Source organism: Salmo salar, chromosome ssa20, assembly GCF_905237065.1.
Source record: "Salmo salar chromosome ssa20, Ssal_v3.1, whole genome shotgun sequence".
Classification (NCBI taxonomy): domain Eukaryota; kingdom Metazoa; phylum Chordata; class Actinopteri; order Salmoniformes; family Salmonidae; genus Salmo; species Salmo salar.
Genome location: NC_059461.1, coordinates 8,295,242 through 8,322,903, shown reverse-complemented (window position 1 = coordinate 8,322,903; position 27,662 = coordinate 8,295,242). Strand labels below are relative to the sequence as shown.

The 27,662-nt window shown below is 42.8% G+C and overlaps 1 protein-coding gene across 6 annotated transcripts in view; it reads left to right on the top strand.

Annotated features, from left to right (window-relative positions):
* adgrv1 (adhesion G protein-coupled receptor V1) overlaps window positions 1–27,662 on the top strand; it is a 195,358-nt gene that overhangs the window by 130,748 nt on the left and 36,948 nt on the right. For all 6 annotated transcript variants that reach the window (XM_045704309.1, XM_014160914.2, XM_014160913.2 and 3 more), the window contains one exon: window positions 22,960–23,076. In XM_045704309.1, coding sequence (XP_045560265.1) covers window positions 22,960–23,076 — 117 coding nt within the window. The remainder of the gene's footprint in view (window positions 1–22,959; window positions 23,077–27,662) is intronic.

The window sequence follows — 27,662 nt, the reverse complement described above, 5'->3', positions numbered from 1 at the left end:
CAACACGCTGCGCTTTGGTCCCCTCTCTACGACAGCCGTTACAACACGTGATAATGCCAGAGAGAGGGCCAGAGATAAGAACATACACCTGTGATAATCTGAAGTACACAAAAGTGCCACTAGATGTCTTGTGATCCTTGAAAGATACCAAAATTCGGTTAGTTTACTGCTGAACTTTGAAAGTTTCCAGTGATATACCCTCCCTTTGCAACCCTAAACAGGACTGAGGAGGGCGGTTGTTTATTTGATAACAGCCAAGTCCTTTGCGGATTCAGCAAGGCTTGCGGAGAGTGTTAACCAAAAACATGACTGAACTTTACTGATACGTGTTGACCTTAAGCAACTTGTACAAGGTATCAAACAGCAAGGGGGCTGCTCCATGGCACGTAGGGCTCTATGTCATAGAGAATGGCCCTCACAAGTACTCCCACTGTTGGCGTTTTTAAGGGGGTTTGTTTGTAATAAGTGGATAATATTTGTTCCTGTACCCTGTTGGATTAGGCATAGGCATCGCATTCTCCTACGGAGCAGTGCTCCAACAGCCGTCAATTCACCATCATTATCCTTCATTCTACACTCTAAAAAAATAAAGGTGCCAGTTGGAACCAAATAAGGTTGGTTATTTTAAGAACCTTACAAAAAAAAATTGTTTTAGCCCTCCAGGCCCGGAATTGAACAGCCCTGCAGTAGGGATTTAAGCCTTATTTGCATATTTCTCAGGGTACCTTTCGAGTACATTTTTGAGTTACAAGTACCACCCATGACTGTGTTTGCTAGTGACAGAGACATTGTTGTTGCATTAAATCATTTTCAGTCCTGTAGCCTTCACCAAATGAGATTCTAAGTGAATATGTTGTCATTACAATTTCATTCTTTAAGACGATACATATTTTAATAAATAGAAGGCCCAGTTTTACCCTAATACAGTGGCCTGAAACTCATAGTTTACAGGCCACATCAGGCCTGCAAGTCCCATTATGCTGGCTTGCAAAGTGATGTGTAATTCCTAATGGAATCCTGCCAGAGTGGGGATATCTAACATTGGGAATTTTTATTCCTCAACCTGCATTCAGAATGACTGCCATGGTTGGGAAGACTAAGATATGAGACTATCTTAAACATCTAAACTGAAACAACCATTTCAGGAACGAGTGCATAAATCCAAGTAAAAGATTGGAATATATAATAATGTATGTTATTTATATTTGAGTAGCATAAGATTAATGAATCAATCGATGTACATGCAAAAACATAGATATTGAAACAATAAAATCTGCCTGCAATAAGGCATGCTGGGAAATATGATAATGTGGGTGCGGTTTTGGTTTTACTCTGGTTATTAACACCAACACTGGGGTTCTTTTACACCACTGAGTGTTAATTTAACTCTTTACAGTGTTCATTTAACTCTTGAATCAACACTAGAAATGTTAGACTGTAAAATCAACACTAGTTAACACAGGCCAATTTGCTGTGTGCTATGAAAGGGACACATTTGCAGGCTTCCATACATTTCAAGAACCTTTTAGAATTCTGAAGAACCGTAGATGCCATGTCAAGAACCCCACACTTAACTCAAAAGGTTCTTTATCGGGCAAGAGTTCTCCAAGGAACCTTAAGAGCTGAGGAAGAACCATTTAAGAACACTTGCCTGCACATGATTTTTTTGTCAGTGTAGCCAGTCTCATTTTCTACCATCTAAATATGTTTAACATCTCGTACAGTAAATATTTAACATCTCGTACAGTAAAATATAGTGAAAAATATGTTATTAGCAGTTAGACATTCCCATTTCCTCTGCTGCTGCCTGCTGCTGCTGTTGTCGTTTACTCTCTGAGCATTTACTGTGAGCATGTTAGGTTGTTTTTCACTCCGTCACCATCCTGCTTGCGTAGGCGGCTCACATACTTCCTCAGCCAGTCATAAATCAGGTGCGGGCAAGTGTCCTTCTTCCCACACTGCCCCACTAACCCACCAACGAGACAGCCAGCCATCCCCGTGTGACACCCTTCTCACGGCCGTCGTAAGACCACCACCGTGCACGCAACGATTACGCCATAACTGTAACAAACAGTCGCAATCAGACATACATACTGTACAAACATTCCCTTTCCCACCCACATAATATACAGTACTGACTCTTATTGACCCATATTCAGAGTAGCCAATAAGGCTGGCCAAGCGCTCACCATGAGTTAGATCATAAATTAGATCACAAAAATCTTCCCCCTTGGAATTTAGACTAGCACTTAGCTCTTACAATATATGGTCTCATTTCTAGATAGAACATGGATGATTTAATCTCCCATTGTTTTTCATTCTCCTAATTTGAACCAGTGTGCGTCCTGCGACTCTCACTACTTGGAGCCTGACACACCAAACCTCTGGGGGATAGGATGGGGCAGTGGGGGTGATGAGGAGAGCAGTAGTGTCTAAGGGCTGAGTGGTGGATTGAGGAAGCTGGGGCTCGCTGGGGTGGGGCTGGGGCTCGGCAGGGGCTTAAGCTGGTGCTCTGCACTCTGTCTCTGTCTGAACAAAAGCAGCTGAAGAAACACCCACAATGCTGCCTGGGCTGGAAAGAGCTAGTTCAGACTGGTAGCTGTTAGAGGAGGAGGGAGGAGGGGACAGAGGGAGGGAAGGAGGGGGATAGATAAGGGTTTTGGACAGCCGACTGGAGCTATGGAACAGGGCAGACAGGGCTCCACTCCCACTGATGTAATGCTTCTAGCAGATCCTATTATTAGCCCACTGGCACACTAGCCAGCTAACATCAGCACACAGCGCTATTGATTGGGTTAGATGAGCACAACACAAGGACGGGAGGATGCCGCCAGGGTTAGCAACAAGAAGCCCTGGTAGCAGCATTGTAGTGGGTTTACTTAGTGCCTCACACACATTGTTTGTCGTGGCATTTTCATTACAAAAGCTGCTGTGGTTTTCAGTGGTAGCAGAATCAATACCAAAAACGTTGTGTCCTAATTTGCATTTTGATCCTTATTACATGCACCAGGTTTTTGTTACCGTCAATGGCTTCGATAGACAGAAGCCAATGTGATCTAAATTAGATCACAATTCGTTGTAGGCTTCATTGAGACCTCAAATCCTTCAGCTCATGGTGAAACATTGTAACAGGTGTTCAAACCTCATTTGCATACCCCAGATACACTGGATCTTGTCTTGAGATCACTTTATTTATTGCAAAGGCAGCAAAACAACCTCCAGCTGGCACTGTGACAGCAAAACCAGACATCACATCCAGTCCCTTCAGAGCAGAGACCCGAAAAACAGCAACAACCTGACATCCAACCATGTGCTATCAAAAAGAGAACAAATGGAAGCCCGCTGATTGGCCCATCTGCTGAACCGTGGGCCAATGGCACGCCCCGAGTCCCCTGCCTTTCCGCCTTGGCCTTGGTGCTTGATGACAAACACACATGCAGTCTTCCACAGAGGAAGCTCTATTCCCCAACCCGTATGTGGCCTCTGCTCTTCCAGTTTGTCTCAATGCCAGGTATCTATCTATCTCCTGGGTGCATGGCTGCCTTGGACTGGGTTGAGTGTGAGGGAGAGGCTGACTGAATTTGTCATCTTTGTACACTGGGATAATAATTTAGAGACAGGCTTTCAGTTGTTTGTGCTGGTGTGCCTTAGTGGTTCCTGTTTTACCGGAGTGTACTGTGTATACAGCCTCTCTTTTCACACTCACACTTGCACACACACAGACACGCTTGCACACACACAGACACGCGTACACACACACACACACACACGCTTGCACACTCACACACACTTACACACACACACACACAAACACACAGGATGGGAGACTTGTACTTTGAGTCCTGTACCTCCCACACTGTGATTTTTACTGAGCACAGTGTCTGAGGATCCACACACTCCTGCTCACTACAAAAAGGAGGCTGGGATCTGGCGACAAACCAACAACATATGCACCTGACAACTACAGTACCTGTCAAAAGTTTGGACACACCTACTCATTCAAGGGTTTTTCTTTATATTTACTATTTTCTACATAGTGAAGACATCAAAACTATGAACAAACACATATGGAATCAGATAGTAACCAAAAAAGTGTTAAACAAATCAAAATATATTCTACTTTAAAGAATCTCAAATATAAAATATATTTTGAGTTCTTTAACACTTTTTTTGGTTACTACATGATTCCATATGTGTTATTTCATAGTTCTGATGTCTTCACTATTATTCCACAATGTAGAAAATAGTACAAATAAAGAAAATCCCTGGAATGAGTAGGATTGTCCAAACCTTTGACTGGTGCTGTACCTAACCTATCCCCATGGCAGTTTACTGCAGGCAGTGGGGGCACTGGTGTACCACACACCCCCGCAGCTCAGGGTTGGAGGTCGTTCTCATAGAATTAGGAATTAGAATACTAGAATGGACATGAACCTTCTTATGATGGGATAAAGGTCAGCAGTTTTGGTCAGGGAGTTGTTCGACCATGGTTTGCTAATGCTGTGATAAGATATTGTGTAAAATATTGAATTTGAAGAATTTAGCTCAAATCATATGGCATTTTATACATACACATACACATGGTTAGCAGATGTTATTGTGAGTGTAGCGAAATGCTTCCAGCTCTAGTTCAGACAGTGCAGCGCAGCAACATCTAACAAGTAATCTAACAATCCCATAGCAACTACATAATACACACAAATCTAAGTAAAGGAATGGAATATGACTATATACATATAAATATATGGATGAGCAATGACTTAGCGGCATTGGCAAGATGCAATAGATGGTATAAAATACAGTATATACATATGAGATGAGTAATGCACTGTTGTTTGTTAGTTAGCTAGCCTGCCAGTTTTAAAATTTGAAATTAATTGTGAATGTGCCAACATTCCATTTAAACAATGCAGTCAATCCACAGCCATACTGGTTGAAATCAGTAGATGAAAGGACTGATATTGTATCATATAATTCCACTCACACCATTCCAAGAAACTCCAACAAAAATGTGACATTTATTTTCTGTTTGCATATATTTTAGAGGCTATTTATACACAACTGAGGTATGGCCCAGGGTTTACTGATAGAGGGCCATGCATTTAGGAAGCTTGCCGGCCCCTAGCTCAAGCTTCAAGTTTCAAAGTTTATTTGTCATATGTTCAAGATACCCAAGTGAAAAAAGTATATTTTAATACATTACAAGTATGCTAAAGTTTACTTAAATATACCCAAAAATCTAATAATATACTTAAAATACGAGATGTATTTTTCCACTATATCTGATGTATACTATGAATATAATATCATTACACATACATTGTTTATTCAGTCTTTTGGTTTACTATAAATATGCTATCATCACACTTCAATACACTTATTAACAGTGTACTTTAAATTCATTGTCGCTGGACATTAGCGAGAACTGGAACACGCTGTCGTACACGTCGATCTAGAGCATCCTAAACATGCTCAATGTGTGACATGTCTGGTGAGTTTGCAGGCCATAGAATAACTGGGATATTTTCAGCTTCCAGGAATTGTGTACAGATCCTTGCAACATGGGGTCGTGCATTATCATGCTGAAACATGAGGTGATGGCAGCGGATGAATGGCATGACAATGGACCTCAGGATCTCATCACGGTATCTCTCTGCGTTCAAATTGCCATTGATAAAATGCAGTTGTGTTCATTGTCTGTAGTTTATGCCTGCCCATACCATAACCCCACAGCCAACATGGGGAACTGTTCACAAAGTTGATATCAGCAAACTACTCTCCCACATGACGCCATACATGTCATCTGTGGTTGTTAGGCCGGTTGAACGTACTGCCAAATTCTCTAAAACGTTGTGGGAGGCGGCTTATGGTAGAGAAATAAACATTAAATTCCCTGGCAACAGCTCTGGTGGACAGTCAGCATGCCAATTACACACGCCCTGAAAACTTGAGACATCTGTGGCATTGTGTTGTGTGATAAAACTGCACATTTTAGAGTGGCCTTTTATTGTCCGCAGCACAAGGTGCTCCTGTGTAATTATCATGTTTAATCAGCTTCTTGATATGCCACACCTGTCAGGTGGATGGATTATCTTGGCAAAGGAGAAATGCTCACTAACAGGGATGTAAACACATTTTTTTTTAATATTACCCGCAAAACACAGTCTCAATGTCAACAGTGAAGAGGCGACTCCGGAATGCTGGCCTTCTAGGCAGAGTTGCAAAGAAAAATCCATACTGTATCTCAGACTGGCCAATAAAAAGAAAATATTAAGATGGGCAAAAGAACACAGACACTGGAAAGAGGAACTATGCCTAGAAGGCCAGCATCCCGGAGTCGCCTCTTCACTGTTGACGTTGAGACTGGTGTTTTGCGGGTACTATTTAATGAAGCTGCCAGTTGAGGACTTTTAAGGCGTCTGTTTCTCAAACTAGACACTCTAATGTACTTGTCTTCTTGCTCAGTTGTGCACTGGGGCCTCCCACTCCTCTTTCTATTCTGGTTAGAGCCAGTTTGCACTGTTCTGTGAAGGGAGTAATACACAGCGTTGTACGAGATCTTCAGTTTGGAATAGCCTTCATTTGTCAGAACAAGAATAGACTGACGAGTTTCAGAAGAAAGTCTTTGTTTCTGGCCATTCTGAGCCTGTAATCGAACCCACAAATGCTGATGCTCCAGATACTCAACTAGTCTAAAGGTCAGTTTTATTGCTTCTTTGATCAGACAACAGTTTTCAGCTGTGCTAACATAATTGCAAAAGGGTTTTTAAAATGTTAAACTTGTATTAGCTAACACAACGTGCCATTGGAACACAGGATTGATGGTTGCTGATAATGGTCCTCTGTACGCCTACGTAGATATTCCATAAACGAATCTGCTGTTTCCAGCTACAATAGTCATTTACAACATTAACAATGTCTAAACTGTTTTTCTGATCTATTTTATGTTATTTTAATGGAGAAAAATGACCTTTTCTTTCAAAAACAAGGACATTTCTAAGTGACCCCAAACTTTTGAACGGTAGTGTCATCTGTAAGGTGTCACATTGATGACGCTGGAGAGGTGAAGCAGGTACGGGGAGTCAAACATTTAATATGGAACAGACATGGAACGAGACAGGAACAGTGTCAGCACACGGGTAACACAGACAAATAACAATCAATGCAGCAGCGGGGAACAGAGCTTGGGAACTGACAAATATAAGGGAGGTAATAAACGTGATTGAGTAAGTCCAGGTGAGTCCAATATCGCTGATTAGAGTGATGAGGGAAGGCAGGTGTGCGTAAATGATGGTGGCAGGAGTGCGTAATGCAGGGCAGGCTGGCGCCCTCGAGTGCCAGGGGGGAATAGCGGGAGCAGGCGTGACATAAGGTCCCTCAGTCAAGTATTGCATTTCAAGCACAAATTCAACTACAAAGACCAGGGAGCATATCAAAAGCCTCATAAAATGGCAGCGATTGGTAGATCAGTAACAATGTCAAATCAGACATTGAAAATCTCTTTAAATCAAATCAAATTGTATTAGTCACACACACCGAATACAACAAGTGTAGACCTTACAGTGAAATGCTTAATTACGAGCCCCTAACGAACAATGCAGTTTTCCAAAATACGGATAAGAGTAAGAAATACAAGTAACAAGTGATTAAAGAGCAGCAGTAAAATAACAATAACGAGACTATATACAGGGGGATACCGGTACAGAATCAATGTGCGGGGACACCGGTTAGTTGAGGTAATATGCACATGTAGGTAGAGTTATTAAAGTGACAATGCTTAGATGATAACAACAGAAAGTAGCAGCAGTGTAGGGGGGGGGGCAATGCAAATAGTCTGGGTAGCCATTTGATTAGGTGTTCAGGAGTCTTATGGCTTGGGGGTAGAGGCTGTTTAAAACCTCTTGGACCTAGACTTGGTGCTCCGGTACTGCTTGCCATGGGGTAGCAGGGAGAACAGTCTATGACTAGGGCCTTCCTCTGACACCACCTGGTATAGAGGTCCTGGATGGCAGGAAGCTTGACCCCAGTGATGTACTGGGCCGTTCACACTACCCTCTGTAGTGCCTTGCGGTCGGAGGCCGAGTAGTTGCCATACTAGGCAGTGATGCAACCAGTCAGGATGCTCTCGATGGTGCAGCTGTAGAACCTTTTAAGGATCTGAGGACCCATGCCAAATCTTTTCAGTCTCCTGAGGGAGAATAGGTTTTGTCGTATCCTCTTCAAGACTGTCTTGGTGTGCTTGGACCATCTTAGTTTGTTGGTGATGTGGAAACCAAGGAACTTGAAGCTCTCAACCTGCTCCACATCAGCCCCGTTGATGAGTTTGGGGGCATGCTCGGTCCTCTTTTTCCTGTAGTCTACAATCTTCTCCTTTGTCTTGATCACGTTGGGGGAGAGGTTGTTGTCCTGGCACCACACGACCAGGTCTCTGACCTCCTCCCTATAGGCTGTCTCGTCATTGTCGGTGATCAGGCCTACCACTCTTGTGTCATTGGCAAACTTAATGATGGTGTTGGAGTCGTGCCTGACCTTGCAGTGAACAGGGAGTACAGGAAGGGACTGAGCACGCACCCCTGAGGGGCCCCTGTGTTGAGGATCAGCATGGCGAATGTGTTGTTACCTACCCTTACCACCTGGGGGCGGCCTGTCAGGAAGTCCAGGATCCAGTTGCAGAGGGAGGTGTTTAGTCCCATGGTGTTTAACTTATTGATGAGCTTTGAGGGCACTATGGTGTTGAACACTGACCTGTATTCCATGAATAGCAATCTTTGAAAGGTGTTCCTTTAACCTCTCTAGGGGAGGTGGGACGAAATCGTCCCACAAAATTCAACAGCCAGTGAAAAATCAGAGCGCCAAATTTAAAACCACAAAATGTCATAATTCAAAGTTCTCAAACATAGGACTATTTTACTGTCACGGTTGTCGTCTGGAATGAAGGACCAAAACGCAGCAGGAATGTGGATGCTCATCTTGTATTTTATTTTCAATAAAGGTGAACACCAAAACAACGAACTCACGAACAACAAAACAGTCTCGTAAGGCTCACCCAGGCAAAACAAGAGACAATCACCCACAAACACTAAACCAAACAATTACCCATATATAGGACTCTCAATCAGAGGCAACGAGAAACACCTGCCTCCAATTGAGAGTCCAGCACCCAAACCTAAACATAGAAAACCTAAACTAGACAACAAGCAGAAATACAACCTAGAACATACACCCAAAACCCAGGAACACATAAATCAAACACCCCTCTAACACATACAAAACCCCCACCATACAAAACAAACATCCCTCTGCCACATCCTGACCAAAATACTAAACAACTACTCCCTCTGCTGGTCAGGACGTGACATTTACACCATTTTATAGATACACTTCTCCTGAATTGAACCACGTTGTCCGATTTCCAAAAGGCTTTACAGCGAAAGCAAAACATTAGATTATGTTAGGAGAGTACATAGACACAAATAATCACACAGCCATTTTCCAAGCAAGCATATATGTCACATAAACCCAAACCACAGCTAAACGCAGCACTAACCTTTGATGATCTTCATCAGATGACACTCCTAGGACATTATGTTATACAATACATGCATGTTTTGTTCAATCAAGTTCATATTTATATAAAAAAAAGCTTTTTACATTAGCATGTGATGTTCAGAACTAGCATACCCACCGAAAACTTCCGGTGAATTTACTAAATTACTCATGATAAACGTTGACAAAATACATAACAATTATTTTAAGAATTATAGATACAGAACTCCTTTATGCAATCGCTATGTCCGATTTTAAAATAGTTCTTCGGCGAAAGCACATTTTGCAATATTCTGAGTACATAGCTCGGCCATCACGGCTAGCTATTTTGACATCTGCCAACTTCGGGGTCACCTAAACTCAGAATTACTATTAAAATAATTGGATTACCTTTGCTGTTCTTCATCAGAATGCACTCCCAGGACTTCTACTTCAACAACAAATGTTGTTTTGGTTCCAAATAATCCATAGTTATATCCAAATACCTCGTGCGTTCAGGTCACTATCCGAAGGGTAACGTGCGAGCCCATTTCGTGACAATAAATTTCAAAATATTCCATTACCGTACTTCGAAGCATGTCAAACGCTGTTTAAAATAAATTTTTATGCTACTTTTCTCGTAAAATAGCGATAATATTCCAACCGGGCAACGTTGTATTCATTCAAAGACTGAAAGAAAAAATTGAGAAGTCTCGTGGACGCGCATCTCCAGTCTCACTGTCCCCAGGCTGACCACTTACAAACTCTGCTGCTGTACTTTTCCCAGAGACAGCAGACACCCCATTCCACTTTCTGGCGGCTTTAGAGAGCCAATGGAAGCCTTAGAACGTGTCACGTTACAGCACAGATGCTGTAATGTCCATAGAGATGCAACAGAAGGACAACAAATTGTCAGACAGGGCACTTCCTGTATGGAATCTTCTCAGGTTTTGGCCTGCCATATGAGTTCTGTTATACTCACAGACACCATTCAAACAGTTTTAGAAACTTTAGAGTGTAACCTATCCAAATCTACTAATTATATGCATATTCTAGTTTCTGGGCAGGAGTAGTAACCAGATTAAATCGGGTACGTTTTTTTATCCGGCCGTGAAAATACTGCCCCCTATACCACAACAGGTTAATCCAGGTGGGAAAGGGCAGTGATTAGTGCAATAGAGATTGCATCATCTGTGGATCTGTTGGGGCGGTATGCAAATTGGAGTGGGTCTAGGGTTTCTGGGATAGTGGTGTTGATGTGAGCCATGACCAGCGTTTCAAAGCACTTCATGGCTACAGACATGAGTGCTACCGGTCGGTACTCATCTAGGCAAGTTACCTTAGTGTTCTTGGGCACAGGCACTATGGTGGTCTGCTTAAAACATGTTGGTATTACAGACTCGGACAGGGAGAGGTTGAAAATGTTAGTGAAGTCACTTGCCAGTTGGTCAGCGCAAGCTCGCAGGACACATCCTGGTAATCCGTCTGGCCCTGCGGCCTTGTGAATGTTGACCTGTTTAAAGGTCTTTCTCGCATCGGCTGTGGAGAGCGTGATCACACAGTCGTCCGGAACAGCTGGTGCTCTCATGCATGTTTCAGTGTTTCTTGCCTCGAAGCGAGTATGCAAGTCATTTAGCTCATCTCGTAGGCTCGTGTCACTGGGCAACTCTCTGCTGTGCTTCCCTTTGTAATCTGCTTCATCTGACCACTTGTTTATTGATCTTGTCACTGGTGCTTCCTGCTTTAATTTTTGCTTGTAAGCAGGAATCAGGAGGATAGAATTATGGTCAGATTTGCAAAATGGAGGGCGAGGGAGAGCTTTGTATGCATCTCTGTGTGTTGAGTAAAGGTGATCCAGAGTTTCTTTTCCTCTGGTTGCACATTTAAAATGCTGATAGAAATTTGGTAAAACAGATTTAAGTTTCCCTGCATTAAAGTCCCTGGCTACTAGGAGCGCCGCCTCTGGGTGAGCATTTTCTTGTTTGCTTATGGCAGAATACAGCTCATTCAATGCTGTCTTAGTGCCAGCCTCTGACTGTGGTGGTATGTAAACAGCTACGAAAAATACAGATGAAAACTCTCTAGGTAGATAGTATGGTCTACAGCTTATCATGAGATACTCTACCTCAGGCGAGCAATAACTCGAGACTTCCTTAGATATCGTGCACCAGCTGTTATTTACAAAAATACAGTCCGCTGCCCCTTGTCTTACCAGATGCCGCTGTTCTATCCTGCCGGTACAGCATATAACCATGTTGATAGTGTGGTCGTTCAGCCACGACTCCGTAAAGCATAAGATATTGCAGTTTTGAATGTACCGTTGGTAGTTTAATCTTGCGCGTCGGTCATTGATTTTATTCTCCAAAGATTGCACGTTTGCTAGCAGAATGGAAGGAAGTGGGGGTTTATTTGATCGCCTACGAATTCTCAGAAGGCAGCCCTCCCTCTGGCCCACTTTTCTCCGCTTCACGCAAATCACGGGGATCTGGGCCTTTTCCCGAGAAAGCAGTATATTGTTCGCATCGGGCCCGTCAGACTCGTTAAAGGAGAAAAAGGATTCTGCCAGTCTGTAGTGAGTAATCACAGTCTTTATGTCCAGAAGTTATTTTCGGTCATAAGAGATGGTAGCGGCAACATTATGTACAAAATAAGTCGAAAAATAGTTGCAAAAAAACAATCGGTTGGGGACCCGTAAAACGTCTGCCTTGTTCTCCGGCGCCATTTACAAAACAAAGCATGGTCAAGTAAATAATTATGCTGTGGATTATGCATTAACACCCAGACACATCAAAGTTACAGTCCTCTCTCTGAACTGAGCTGCAGGACAGGAATGAAACCGGTCAGGGATGTTACCAGGCCATTGGTGATTGTAAAACAGTTACAATGTTCAATGGCTGTGATGGGAGAAAACTGAGAATGGATAAACAACTTTGTAGGGACTCCCCATAAATGATTTAAATGACAGAATGAAAATAATAATACAAATATACAGAACATATATCAAGTAATAGTGCAAATAGTAAAGTAATAGTGCAAAAAAAAGTGTTGGCCTAAATTCAAAGCCTTATGTTTGGGTCAAATCCAACACAACACATCACTGCGTAAATGCCACCTTATTTTCAGGCATGGTGGTGGCTGCATCCTGGTATGGGTATGTTTGACATAGACAAATACTGGGGAGTTTTTCCAGATAAAAAGAAACGGAATGGAGCTACGGACAGGCAAAATTCTAGAGGAAAACCTGCTTCAGTCTGTTGCAGTCTGCTTTGCAACAGACACTGGGAGACGAATTCACCTTTCAGCAGGACAATAACCTACAACACAATGTTCCACAGTTGCCAAGTTACGGTTTTGACTGAAATCTGCTTGAAAATCTATGGCAAGATTTGAAAATAGCTGTGTAGCCATGAGCACCAGCATCTTGTCAGAGACTGAAGAATTTTTAAAATAATAAAGGGCTAATATTGCAAAATCCAGGTGTGTAAAGCTCTTAGAGACTTACCCAAGAAGACTCACAGCTATGATCGTTGCCAAAGGTGTTTCTAACATGTATTGACTCAGGGGGTTGAATACTTATGCAATGACTATATTTTAGTTATATAATTGTTATCTATCTTGTCCCCAAAAAATATAGAAATCTTCCACTTTGACATTGGAGTATTTTCTGTAGATACAATTAAATCCATTTTAATCCCACTTTGTAACAATAAAATGTTAAGAAATCCAAGTGGTATGAATAGTTTTGCAAGGCACTGTAGTTTCAGTGACAATAATGAGTTTTGAAGTAATTTCTGAATTCCTGTTCCCGTAGCTCAGTTGGTAGAGCATGGTGTTTGCAACGCCAGGGTTGTGGGTTCGATTCCCACGGGGGTCCAAGTACGAAAAAAATGTATGAAATGAAAAAAATGAAATGTATGCATTCACTACTGTAAGTCGCTCTGGATAAGAGCGTCTGCTAAATGACTAAAATGTAAAATGTAAAAAGTGCAAGGAAATTTGACAATGATAACTATTGTTTATTCCACATAAGGAAACATGCACACCTGAGGAACATGCTTCCTGAGAGTATACTTTTTAATATCTTAAGAAAATATACTTAAGTAAAGAAGTATATTTAACTTAAATGACCACAAAATATATTTAAAGTATATATTTAAGAAACGCATGTGCACAAAAATGTGCATATTACCAAGCATCCTTTTCTGCAGCTGAAGTTTTGATTTATAATATGATATTCTTCCTCATATTTAGCTTATTCAAATGTTTTGATGTTCATTTTACACATTACATATTACACATTACACATTTTATTGAAATGTTAATTTATTGCCGTAATGTGAACAACTAAAGTGGGAAATGCCAGTGGGCCACAGTTCTCAAAAGTGTTATTTGTAAGTTGCTGCTCCATCCACAAATGCTTTGTAAATAGCATGTTAACATTGGTGTAGAAGATGCCTTTGTCAATGAAGGTAACCTTTACATGGCTAGAAGAAGAAAAAAAGGAAAAAAGAAAGAATGCAAACTATATACAGGACAGTGCCAGTACCAATATTACAATGTGCAGGGGTAATGGAGTAATTGAGGTAGGTAAAAAAGTGACTGGTAGCAGGATAATTACTAATGGTACTAAGAGTCAATAATAGCAGAACAGCATGGTGGAAAATAGCTGTCTCGGAGCCTGTTGATCCGAGACCCAATGCTCTGGAACCGCCTGCTGGACGGAACCAGAGAGAGGACAGTCTATGGCTGGGTTGACTAGTCTTTGATAATCTTTCGGGCCTTTCTCAGACACCGCTTAGCATAAATGTCCTGAATGGCTGGGAGCTCGCCCCAGGTGATTTATGGGGCTGTCCGCATCACCCTCTGTAGGGCATTGCGATCAAGGGCGTTGCAGTTGCCATACCACGCGGTGATGCAACCTGTCAGGATGCTTTCGTTTGTGCACCTGTAAAGGTTTTGGAGGATCTAGAGGACATACCAAATCCCTTACTCCTTCTTCACAATTGTGCTGGTGTGAGAGGACCATGTTAAGCCCTCAGTGATGTGGACACTGAGGAACGTGAAGCTCTTGACCCTGTCCACTGCGACCCTGTCGATGTAGATGGGTGTGTGCACACACCCGTTTCCTGTAGTCCACAATTAGCTCCTTGTTCTTGCTGACGTTGAGGGAGAGATTGTTGTCCTGGCACCACACTGCCAGGTCTCTGACCTCTCCCTTTAGGCTGTCTCATCGCCATCTGTGATCAGGCCTACCACCGTCTTGTCGTCAGCAAACTTGATGATGGACTTGAAGCTGTGCGTGGCCGCGCAGTCATTGGTAAATAGGGAGTACAGGACGGAGCTAAGCATGCACCCCTGGGATCCCCCGTGTTGAGGGTCAGCATGGCGGAGGTGTTGCCTACCCTCACCACCTGAGGTTGGCCTGTCAGGAAGTCCAGGATCTAGCTACAGAGGGAGGTGTTTAGTCTCGGGGTCTGATGACAAGCTTGGAGAGCACTTTGGTGTTGAGCTGTAGTCAATTAACCGCATTCTCACACAGGTATTCCTCTTGTCTAGTTGGGAGGGCAGTGTAATTGAGATTGCATCGTCTGTGGATCTGTTGGGGTGGTTTGCAAATTGGAGGGGGTCCAGGGTATCTGGGATATTTTACTTTACTATTTATATTTTTGACAACTTTTACTTTTGCTTCACTACATTTCTAAAGAAAATAATGTACTTTTTACTCGATACATTTTCCCTGACACCCAAAAGTACATTTTGAATGCTTAGCAGGACAGAAACATTTTACTCAAGTATGGCAGTTGGGTACTTTTTACACTACTGGCGGTGATAAACACCCTGGCAGTCTTCAGTGTTCAGTGGACCTGAGTGCCCAGTACCACTTTGAGTCATGGAGCTAGTAGCAATAGGCCTATGTGTCTGATTACAGGCTACTTTATGGTGGGCCAGTGATGGGCTGTCACTGTCTCCAGAACACATAGCGTTAATCTACCACACTCATAAATAGTTAGTCAGTTTGTCGCACTACCCCGACTTAGAGCTAGTTCGGAGACAAGATAGAGAAGACTTGCTATGTCTTTTGGAAAGCAAATGGATTTGGTAAAAAAAAATGATTTAATTTGTTTTATTTGATATATAAATTAGACCAGATGGGATTTGATTGCTCTTGTATGAACGGGCAATATTGTGTGCAATATTTGCAATCACAATACATTACTCACACAATAATTAAAAAAGAAGACCAAGCCGAAGCATGTCTTCAATGGAAATGACTGGGGTTCAGAAAAGTGTCTATAGAGGGGACAAAAAAAATGAGTGGTGGGCTTTCAGAACCCTGAGTCCTTGGCTGCTGTGCAACAGTTGTTTGACTGCTTATTTTAGGATGGATTTTCTAGATAGCTACGATACCCAAATGAAATCTGTAGGGGATCCACTCAGTGATCCTGTCCTGTGTGCTCCACTGAGCCCAGACCATAGAGCTCTAACCATGATCAATGGTTTGAGCTCTTGCTATGATCAATGAATTGGCTCTGTCTGGGGCTGGTCTTATTGAGCAGACCTGACCCTCTCACTGCTATGCAATAAACTCTGTCAAGGCATGAGAAGAAGAGGAAAACAAAGATAACTGTGTGTGTGTGTGTGTGTGTGTGTGTGTGTGTGTGTGTGTGTGTGTGTGTGTGTGTGTGTGTGTGTGTGTGTGTGTGTGTGTGTGTGTGTGTGTGTGTGTGTGTGTGTGTGTGTTTGTGTGATGCTTGTGATGACTGTGGCATGCTGTGCCCTTGGCCAAGCCAAGGTTTTATTAGGGGCAAATAACTGCTGCCCGGAATCACACTTCCTAGTAGCCACCTGGTTCAAAGGCTCCATTCCAGGCAGCTCTTGCCCCGGTTTCCTTCCTGAATCGTCCCTCCCCTTCTCACACCATACACAGCTGCAAAACTAACGGAAAATTGAGTTACCTCATTGTTTATTTAAATAAAGCCCCTAACTCAACATAGGATCCAGGCCTGTAGGAGAGGTGACAAAACCTGTAGCGATTCATTCTGGCTGGCTCAGAGTTTCTGAAAGGGAGAGGGAGAGAGGGAAGGAATCAACCACCTTAGTGGAAGTGTTACCTCTGGGGCGAGGTGAAATGAGACTGCTTTATGCAATATTTGTTGCCCTAGGTTGCCTGGGTGACCGCATTGTGGAGTAAATTGAGCGTAGCTGTGGCGCGATAGGGCAGCGCAACCTAATGCATAACTTGTTTGGTTGGAAGGGAGAGCTTGTTTGCTCTCTCTCTCTCTCTCAGCTTATGTGCTTATATGGAGAGCTGTTGGTCTTTGATGTTTACTGATAGTCATCATGGATAGGCGATGGCTCTGGGCTAGTGACCCCAGCTACCTTTCATAGGATCCTTGTAGGGTTTTTGACACCAATGTTGATCTATCATTTTAGGTTCCCTATGTTAGCAAATGGTCCTCTGGTGATTTGAGGGTTACGAAAGCCGCAGTTATAAGACTCGTCATTACTTACTGTACGCCTAAGGAACAAAACACTTATTACTGTCAAGGATCTTAAAAACGTGACCTGTTTGGTTGATATATATTCTTGTAACCCTGACGTTAGAGAGTCTCAACCTGACTAGTTCCTGCGTCTGCTGTGAAAATGTATTCATTTTAACGAGACTTAATATGACTCAATATGCAGATATAATATGTCCTGTCCCAATACATTTGTCAAGAATCTAACTCCCTGGCTCTCACAAACGTTGTGTAATTCAAAGCTGCAGCTTATTAATGTGGCTTGCGACAGCAGCCACACTTTAAATATTGTGTCACGTCCTGACCATAGAAGCTTTTATTTTCTATGGTAGAGTAGGTCAGGGAGTGACTGGGTTTTGTCTAGTTTAATTTTCTATGTTGTTATGTTCTAGTTTCTGTTTTTCTATGATATTGGGGGGGATGATCTCCAATTAGAGGCAGCTGGTCATCGTTTTCTCTAATTGGGGATCATATTTAAGTAGATGTTTTTCCCACCTGGGTTTGTGGGAGATTATTTTGAGTTAGTGTATGTTGCACCTCTTCGTCACGGTTTGTTGTTTTTGTTTGTTTGTATGTCTTGCGTAGTTTCACAGTTAAATAAAGATGTGGAACGAAACACACGCTGTGCTTTGGTCCGCTCCTTCAGTCGACAATCGTGACATATTGTGAAAAAAAATATATACTTTTTATTAGTTATTATTTAGCACGCTACTGCTCTTACACCATTTAAGCTAGAAACTCCATTCAAATTTTTTTATCAAAACAAATCAAGTTTTATTTGTCACATGCGCCGAATACAACAGGTTTAGACCTTACAGTGAAATGCTTACATGTGCTTGCATACAGCGTTTTGATACCATTTATACTATAAAACCTTTATTAAACTTTATCCACTTTAATGGGATTTCAACATTCTAAACCTCCCGTTGTTAACTTCCATTCTGAAGCTGTGTCTTCAAACATTCTATTCACTGTAAACAATGTAACTCTTGACCCAAATCAGCTACTTTGACCACTTTCCCAGGACTTTAGTAAAAAACTTAGACAGTGTGGCATCGTGGTCTCTGCTATTCAAATCTGACATCAGAACAGGATTATCTTCTACCGATCAAACGCTACAGCTGTTTTAGTAACCACATCAACTAGATTCATTAAACTAACTTCCCACTGTTGCATGTACTGTCATTGAAATAAAATTTTATTTGTTACATGCGCCAAGTACAACAGACCTTACCTTGAAGTGCTTACTTACAAGCCCCTAACCAACAATGCAGTTAAGAAAACTAAGAGTTAAGAATGTATTTACTAAATGAACTGAAGTAAAAATATAAAAGAGTAAAAATAAAATAACAATAACGAGGCTATATGCAGGGGGTACCAGTACCGAGTCAATGTGCGGGGGTACAGGTTAGTCGAGGTAATATGTACAGTACATGTAGGGTTTAAGTGACTATGCCTAGATAATGAACAGCGAGAAGCAGCAGCGTAAAGACGGGGGGAGGGTCAAGGCAAATAGTTTGGCTAGCGATTTGATTAGCAGTCTTATGACTTGAGGGTAGAAGCTGTTAAGAAGTCTTGCTACCGCTTGTCGTGCGGTAGCAGAGAGAACAGTCTATGGCTAGGCTGGTTGAAGTCTTTGGCAATTCTTAGGGCCTTCCTCTGACACCTCCTGGTATCGAGGTCCTGGATGGACAAAAGAGAAAATTAACAAAAGATAAGAAACACAAAGGAAAACAGAAAACAATGCAAAAAACAAAGACATCAAGGACTACAAAAAGCATAATAGCAAGGCCAACTGAATATGTTTGACTGCATGTATGGCACTATTTACCTGTGTGTCTGTCACGGCTGTTTAAAGGATCGGACCAAAGCGCAGAATGGTTGTAATTCCACATATTTATTATTACCGTGAAACGTTGCAATAAACCAAATACTTAAAACAACAAAACCGTGACGCAGAGAGAAATACACACTACTCAAAAATTAACAACCCACAAACACAAGTGGAAAAACACCCTACATAAATATGATCTCCAATTAGAGACAACGAGAACCAGCTGACTCTAATTGGAGATCATCCCAACAACCCCAACATAGAAATAGAAACCTAGAAAAACCACATAGAAACAGATAACAAGAAAACCACCCAAAAACACCCCCTGTCACGCCCTGACCTACTCTACTATAGAAAATGACATCTTACAAGGGTCAGGACGTGACAGTGTCCGTGTATGTAAACATGTGTTCATTTGAATGAGAGTGTGTGTATATGCATGTGTACAAACACCTGCACGGCATCAGCCTCAGGCAAATCGGCATTAGCTGTAAAAACATTGCCCCTCAGTGTCATTCAAACGTACTTTTTATTATGTTTTATTTTGACTTTATTTTTTTATACTTTTATCTTTGACCGTCATTCTATCCCCCGCCCAGCAACTCCACTCCCACTTGTCTCCAATTCCACATCCCAACCCTCAGCTACCCTCAGCCCCTCCCACCTATCTCTCCTGGCCACCCTCTTCAGATTTCTATGCACCATATATCTTTCAACTATGCTGTGATGTTTAACATACAATTTCAATCTATCTAATTGAATAAAATCCACAGATTGCGAGTTGAAGATAAATACTTTTACTACGAGTATTAGTATATTATTAATTGACTGACCCGGTCTCTCCAGATCTCCCAACAGTACTATTTATAGGGTCAATTTTAGATCAATGTTCTGCATTTTCAGCCGTTCCTGAACCTGAGACCAGAAACAGGCTACCTGGGGGCAATACCAAAATAAATGGTCTATTGATTCTGTATCCTCACAACAAAATCTGTCATCAGCAAACTTAATGATCATGTTGGAGTCGTGCTTGGCCACGCAGTCATGGTTGAACAGGGAGTACAGGAGGGGTTTAAGCAGAGTGAGCACATTCTTAGCATCAGACAATGACGTTTGACACAAATCGGTTACTTTAACTACTTTCCCAACAACTTATACACAAACTTAGAGGGTATGACATCTTGATCTGCTGTTCCATTCAAATGTCATACAATACTGTGTGTTTACATCAGCATCGGGTAGATTGATGAGTTAGCTGCAGAATGATGTTGTGATGATGAGGATGATGGGGGCACCTAGAGAGTTGTAAGACAGATGAAGAAGCATCATTCTGCAGGTGTGCTTGGTGCAGCCTGCCATCTGGATGTACTGTAGCTTTCCTATCCATCACTCCTGGCAGTCTGGCAGGTGTGCAGCCGCTGTCTCTCCCTGCTCTTTTTCCTTCTTCTTCTCTCTCTGTCGCTTGCACATTCCCTTTCTTGGCTTCATCTGTATAAAGGCAGAGTTAGGAGACTCAATGTCCTCCTTCTCTCTCCCTCCTCACCCTCCCTCGCTCCCTCCTTCCCTGGCCTTCAGCACTGGCACCGGGCCAGGTGGCAGCCACAGTTACATAAGCAGAGATGGTGCTGTGGTTGGCAGTGGCACAAGGCTCTGTCCCATGGGTTAATTAAGCTCTGCCGTTAGAGAGCTGCAGTATTTTCAGCTGTCGTCATGGCTTTTCTGAATTCCCCCCAATCGCTAATTAAATTAGGTCCCTCCCATGTACACACACACACACACACACACACACACACACACACACACACACACACACACACACACACACACACCTACAGATATACACTGAGTATACAAAACATTAAGGACACTTACTCTTTCCATGATATAGACTGACCAGGTGAAAGCTATGATCCCTTATTGATGTCACTTGTTAAATCCTCTTCAAACAGCGTAGATGAAGGGGAGGAGACAGGCTAAAGAAGGATGTTTAAGCCTTGTGAAAATTCAGACATGTTATGTGTGCCATGCAGAGGGTGTATGGGCAAGACACAAGATTTAAGTGCCTTTGAACGGGTTAAGGTAGTAGGTGCCAGGTGCACTGGTTTGTGTCAAGAACTGCAACGGTGCTGGGTTTATCACGCTCAACAGTTTCCCGTGTGTATCAAGAATGGTCCACCACCCAAAGGACATCCAGCCAACTTGACACAACTGTGGGAAGCATTGGAGTCAACATAGGCCAGCATCCCTGTGGAATGCTTTCGACACCTTGTAGAGCCCATGCCCCAACGATTTGAGGCAGTTCTGAGGGCAAAATGGGCGGGTGCAACTCAATATTAAGAAAGTGTCCTTAATGTTTTGTACAGTCTGTGTATATACACGCTCGGTCGCATGCACACACACATTCACAAACACACACACAGTGTGGACTGCAGTGCCCTTCGGTAGGACACACACACTGGTTCCTGGACGGGTACCCAGGAAGTATTTGTCACTTGTTGTTGTTATTTATTTTGGTCCTGCCTGCCTTTGCGCATTGTGATGTAACAGGTCTGCAGGAGGGGGGAGGGATAGGACTGGTCCAACCTGGGGTGTCATAAACAAAAATGCACCCCCTTTCCCCTCCCCTTGTATTGTAAAAAAAATATTGCACACCCTCCCCCCTCATGGAAGGAACTCAAAATAATGTTTACGACCACAAAAACAAATAATTGTAGCAACTCTGTGTTTGTAAACGTGGATATCGACTTTGCCACTGTAGCATGCTTTTTTGGCACAGTCGATGCCACGCAGGGCTACGGGCCAGAAGTTTGAGGGTTCGCCGACCACCACGGACGAGCTTACTCTCGGGCACTTCAACATCATGGTTTGCAGTATAGGCTATATTTAGGCTATGTTGAAGCATTAGGTATAAGTGGGCGAGGTATAGCCACTAGAAGAGGAAGCCGAGTGCGCATTAAGCTTTCCTGAATAACTGGACCTGCTGGGAGCGTATGTGGCCACGTTATTATAGGACGACTTGGGAGAATGATCTGATCCGCAACAGATCTTAGTATCAGAACTTAAAATACAGCCTTAAAGGCCTGTTACTGTGCCTTTCTACACCTTACAAACTGACAAGAGTAGATCCACAACTGATCCAAATGGCACGAAATATTCAAATCGCAGGGCTTTTGCGCCGTTATTCAAATGACATTTTCACTTCAGTTTGCAGCCTAGAGTATCATTTTTTTGCTCACTTGAAAACATGAATGCAATTATTCATTGCATTGTGGTGTTGTAGGCTTGTCTGGGTAGGATACATCTATTGTCCCTAATCAATATCAATAGGGGAGCTTTTTGAGCTGCAGAGTCTGGCTTCACAGTTTTTTTTTTATGCGCAATGGAGCACCTTGATGCAGGTTTTAATGATTTTATGTGTGATATGACTGCTTACTTAGCTTATTGCGGATCCTGACATACGATCCGCCCACCAGTGTTGTCACTATGAATGTTGAATAGAGGGCAGGGTAGACAGTTAGACTGGTAGGCTGTATTTACCTGTGGTATAGTTAGTGCACGGAAAAGCGTAGTGCATAAGGGAAGTACCAAAACACCTTGATATAGGGTTGGCGCATGCAAGCAAATGAGGACATGTGGCTAGGATGGAAGAAATGATATAGTAAAACCTGCAAAACACACAACCCTCCCCAAAGCCCCAAAAAGTTAGACAACCCTCCCCTATTTATGACCACCCCACCCACCCCAGTCAATTTCAAACTGTTCCTAGTACTAGCTGACTGAGCTCAGACCGCAGAGAGAAAGTGTAAATGGGAAAGTTGTAAGTGTTTTTGTGCCAGTGTTATTTTGCATGAACTGTATTAGTGTGTGTGAGATTGAGGGGGCTGGTTGTTGTGTAGTAAAGAGCATAGTGTACAGGCAAACGTTATGCATTGTTCGTTTTGGTGTGTGTTTGTTTGTGTGCATTAGTGTGTTTCTGTCTGCCTTTCAGCTGACTCCCCTCTCTGTCTCTCTCTCTCTCTCTCTCTCTCTCTCTCTCGGTCTCCCTCTATATCACTCTGTCTCTCTCTCTCTGTGTTGTAGATCTGTTTCCTGGTGTCGGCGTTCCGTGGCCGTGTCTTCTCCGAGGACAGCTGTGCTGTTCTGGGCCTCTTCTCCCACTACTTCCACCTCAGCCAGTTCAGCTGGATGCTCATCCAGGTAAGGCCTGCTGCTGACACCTTGGCCTGTATGTATCAAGCTTCTTAGAATCAGAGTGCTGATCTAGGATCAGGTCCCACCTGTACATTGAGTCGTATTCATTCTGATCTATATAAAAGGGAAAACTGATCCTAAATCAGCACTCCTATTCTAAAACATTTCATACATAGGACAATATTGGTTTGGTGAGTAGTCTCATTACATTTCCAAATATGCTCCATCTGTGAGTCCAATCATAGTCATATGAATACAAAAGCGCATTAAGTGATGCTATGTTTCCGTTATTTTCTTGATTTTTTTGTTTGATACTACATATTAGATTATTTTTTGTTCCACTGAAGGCCTGAGTCCGATAGTCAAGGTTCGCCACTGAGGTCATGTATGTATTTTCAAAATCCACTTTAGAATTTCTGTTGAATGATCAGCCTCATTTAAGGTCAGATGCAACCAGTTGACGGGTGGGTTGTCTAAAGAAGTGTAGACCTGAACAATGGCACAGAGCAGGCACTGAAAGACTGGCATACTGTTCTCCGGGCCATCTGTACACCTGCGTCAACCTGTTGAAAGCTGTTCTGATAGTTCTATGCTGCCTTGGCACACACGTTGGCACGTAAAGGCCCATGTATGCTCCTTTCCGCTTGTGTGGACAATGAGGGTCATTCAGTCAGGGTGCCCTCCCTCTCTCTGTCTCTCTCTGCCTCTCTCTCTCCTACGATAGTCGGCGTTGAATGGCAGCATTTCTGTCATCCAATTGTGGATGCTAGAATTGACATACTGCACCTCTAATGCTCATATCCTTTGCGCTGCCATTTGTTATTTGTCAACTCTTCCTGAATTTAACTGCAGGGAACTTCTTGAAAGGCTTTGAACGGGAAATTGGTTTGTATCTTTCCATAGATAGTTTGATTTCATTAATACAATTACAGTTCTACCATGTCAAATAGGATTTTTGTGACTCCCTCACTTGGCAGAAATAGATGATCATTCTTTCCTTTGTTCTTTACCTGACACGTGCGTTTTTATGTAATGTGTGGCAAAATCCCAGGATAGCTGCTACGTGTATTTCTGCTGGTACTGCTGGGGTTCCAAGTTCTCTTACCCAACCCCCCCCCCAACCCCCACATAAACACACCTCCTTCTGACCCTCTTCCATTCTCACGTAACTGCTTCGAAACACACACTCAGCTCTAAAAACGATCATATGGAGGCTTCAAGTGGTTCATATTTGATATTTAAGCTCAAGTTAATCCCAGAGATGGTGTATAGATGACCTGTGACCTATTTGCAGGGACAGGAATGCTGTGAGCATGGCCTAGTTAATTACACATGGTCAACACAAGCTGATTTACCATACCTCGGAGTCTTACCCCAAATGAACTGCACCCCGTTCTTGCAATAACAGGCTGTTATCTTCACCTGCAGCGCTCCACTTCTGTTCTTTGTGACGCGGAGGAAAGCTCTAGTTGTTTATGTACCGGATGTAATCTGTCTTGGCACCTAAGTCATTTTTCTGAAAAGTGAAAGATTAGTGCATTAAGTTAACTAATGGAGTGTAGCTTTGGAGTCTGACAGGGACATAGATTAGTAGCCGTGCGGTACGTGTCACTGCAATATTTATGCTTCTTTAGCCTGATTGAAATACTTTCCAGATGACCTGGGAGATGTTTGAATGAATAAAGTTGGACTCTGAGATTTCTTAGTAAGTCAATAGGAAACAGTTGCAGTTTGGACTGGCTCGCAGCTAAATGTTTGCGGAACGCTGGCAGCCTGGCGTGATGGAAACGCACGGTATTAGTTGAGCTGATTTGGTGGTGGAAAAGGTAAACTGCAATACACACTGGAAAGTGTTCACACAGCCGTAGGAAGACACTGCGTTGGTGTGCGATGGTGTCGTTTTACCTTTTTCCCCTTTCAACTCTCTGACCTGGAGTCCGTCAGTCAAATTGACAGAGTAGCATCTTTCTCTCTCTGCGTCTGTCTCTCCGTCTCTCTCTCTCTCTCTCTCTCTCATGTCTTTTTTTTGCATCTCTTTCCCTTTAGAACCACCAAGATGTGATGTCTGATGCATCTTCTTAGGTTTCACTTCTCCCTTTCTGCGGTAGTAGCTCATCCCTGGCTTCATCGACATCCCTACTCCCTTCCCTATACTCCATAATATTGATCGGATGGGGTATCCACCCACTACCCTCCCTCTCCTTGAGTCGTCAGGTATCAGCTTTTTGCTAAGTGGCGTATGCGCGGACGCCAGCCAGGAGGCTTTCACAGACATCCATATTGCACTAAATCAGCATTAAAGGTTGAATGCAGCCATTTTTATCTCAATATCAAATCATTTCTGGGTAACAATTAAGTACCTTACTTAAAATGGTCTACAAGAAACAAAAATAGCTTCTTAGCAAAAGCAATTTCTCAAGCAAGAATTTTGCTTGGACAGTCTGGGAGTAGGGAGAGGAAAACTGAAAACGAAATCTTATTTGCAGAGAGGTTTGGAACTCTTTTTCTTATTGGTCGATTAACTAATTTACCACCTGATGTCACCAGGCAGGCCAAAACTTCATTTAAATGCTAGAAATGAACTCACTTTGAACAAATATGTAGCTAGAGGTGTGATGTTTTGTGGGTATTTGCTGTTATTGTACATCAAAAGCTTCAGCAGGACATTGATCCAGCCCACAACATAGGACCAGGATTAGAAAACAATCTTAAAGGTTCAATGCAGCCGTTTTTATCTTAATATGAAATACTTTCTGGGTAACAATTTGTCAGGGTATGCGTGAAGGGCTGTAGGAAGTCAGGCGCAGGAGAGCAGATAGTTGGTAGCCAAACAAAGCATTTTATTTGGCGACCCAAAAGCACACGGCACAAACTGACACGAAATACAAATAAGGGTTTAACATAACCCAGCCTAACGTGCGCATACATGAACAGATAAACAAAACCACACAAAGACATGGAGAAAACAGAGGGTTAAATACACAACACATAATGAGGGAAATGAGAACCAGGTGTGTGGAAAAACGAGACAAAACAAATGGAAAATGAAAAATGGATCGGTGATGGCTAGAAGAATGAACTCTTTCTTATTGATCTATTAACTAATTTACCAGCTGGTGATGTCACCAGGTAGGCCAAAACTCCATCGCACCACGACAAGCTAAAATTCCAGGTTGATCTTTTCAAGCAGCCAAAAGGGGATTATCATCATTTTCAAAATTTCACAGGATTATTCCAACCTCAGTGTGGAAATATATATAAAACACAGGAAAATTACATTTTGGACTGCAATGGCCCAGTTGAGCGGTGCAATGGTGGAATACAGGCTGGCCCAGAGCCAAAACATAACAGTGCCTAATTGAATCAGCCAGTCTACGAGGCCTTACGGTGAGCATCTTGGATACAGAGGCCCGGCTAGGACTGTCTTACCATAGGGCTCCACAACATTATGTAACGGCAAGCCAATACTTGCCAAAGCCTCTTCGGCCTTCGGCCAAACCCAACTCCTAATTTGTTTATTCACACACCCAGCCATCACTGATCAAATCAAATCAAAGTTTATTTGTCACGTGCGCCGAATACAACAGGTGTAGACCTTACAGTGAAATGCTTACTTACAGGCTCTAACCAATAGTGCAAAAAAGGTATTAGGTGAACAATAGGTAGGTAAAGAAATAAAACAACAGTAAAAAGACAGGCTATATACAGTAGCGAGGCTATAAAAGTAGCGAGGCTACATACAGACACCGGTTAGTCAGCCTGATTGAGGTAGTATGTACATGTAGATATGGTTAAAGTGACTATGCATATTTATGATGAACAGAGAGTATCAGTAGTTTAAAAGAGGGGTTGGCGGGTGGTGGGTGGGACACAATGCAGTTAGCCACTGTGCGGGAGCACTGGTTGGTCAGCCCAATCGAGGTAGTATGTACATGGAGCTCAAAGTGTCACTCCATTAGCAGTCCAATATGATGCATTACACAACAGTTTCTCTCATACTCTCATTCTCTCTCTGCTGTTGATGATGCAACACTCAGAGGAGGAGACTGATCATGGAAAAAGAGGGTTTTGTGTGACTTGCATTTGACCCCACACCCACCCATTCACCGATAACTTTTCAGCTCATGAATGTAATGGAATGAAATATGCAATGTTCTGTTCTCCTTTTATTATGCGATCCTTTCTTGTACAGAAAGAGATGAGGATCTGGCTGTGGATAGGCCTTTTACGGGTATTATCACAATCTAGAGTTATGGAGTGTATTTAGTGTAAGCCTCTCTAGGACAAGGTGTACAGCATCTAATACCGAGAGAGATAATCCAAGCCTGCTACTCCGCTAGATTACAAAGCAAACAGTAGTGAGCCATGTGGTTCCTGAACAGTCCATTGGCTCTTCAGCTGGAGTTTCTTCCTCCCTACTGGCTGATAACCCCTCACTAACCCCCTTTTGCTCTCTATCCTCCTCAAATCCCCTCTCCTCCTCCCCACTCCACTTCTCCCAAACCTTCCCCCCCTACTCCTCTTCCTCTCATACCCTCTCCACCTCCCCTCCCCCCCCCCCCCTCTCCTCTTTCCCACTCCTCCCTTTTTCC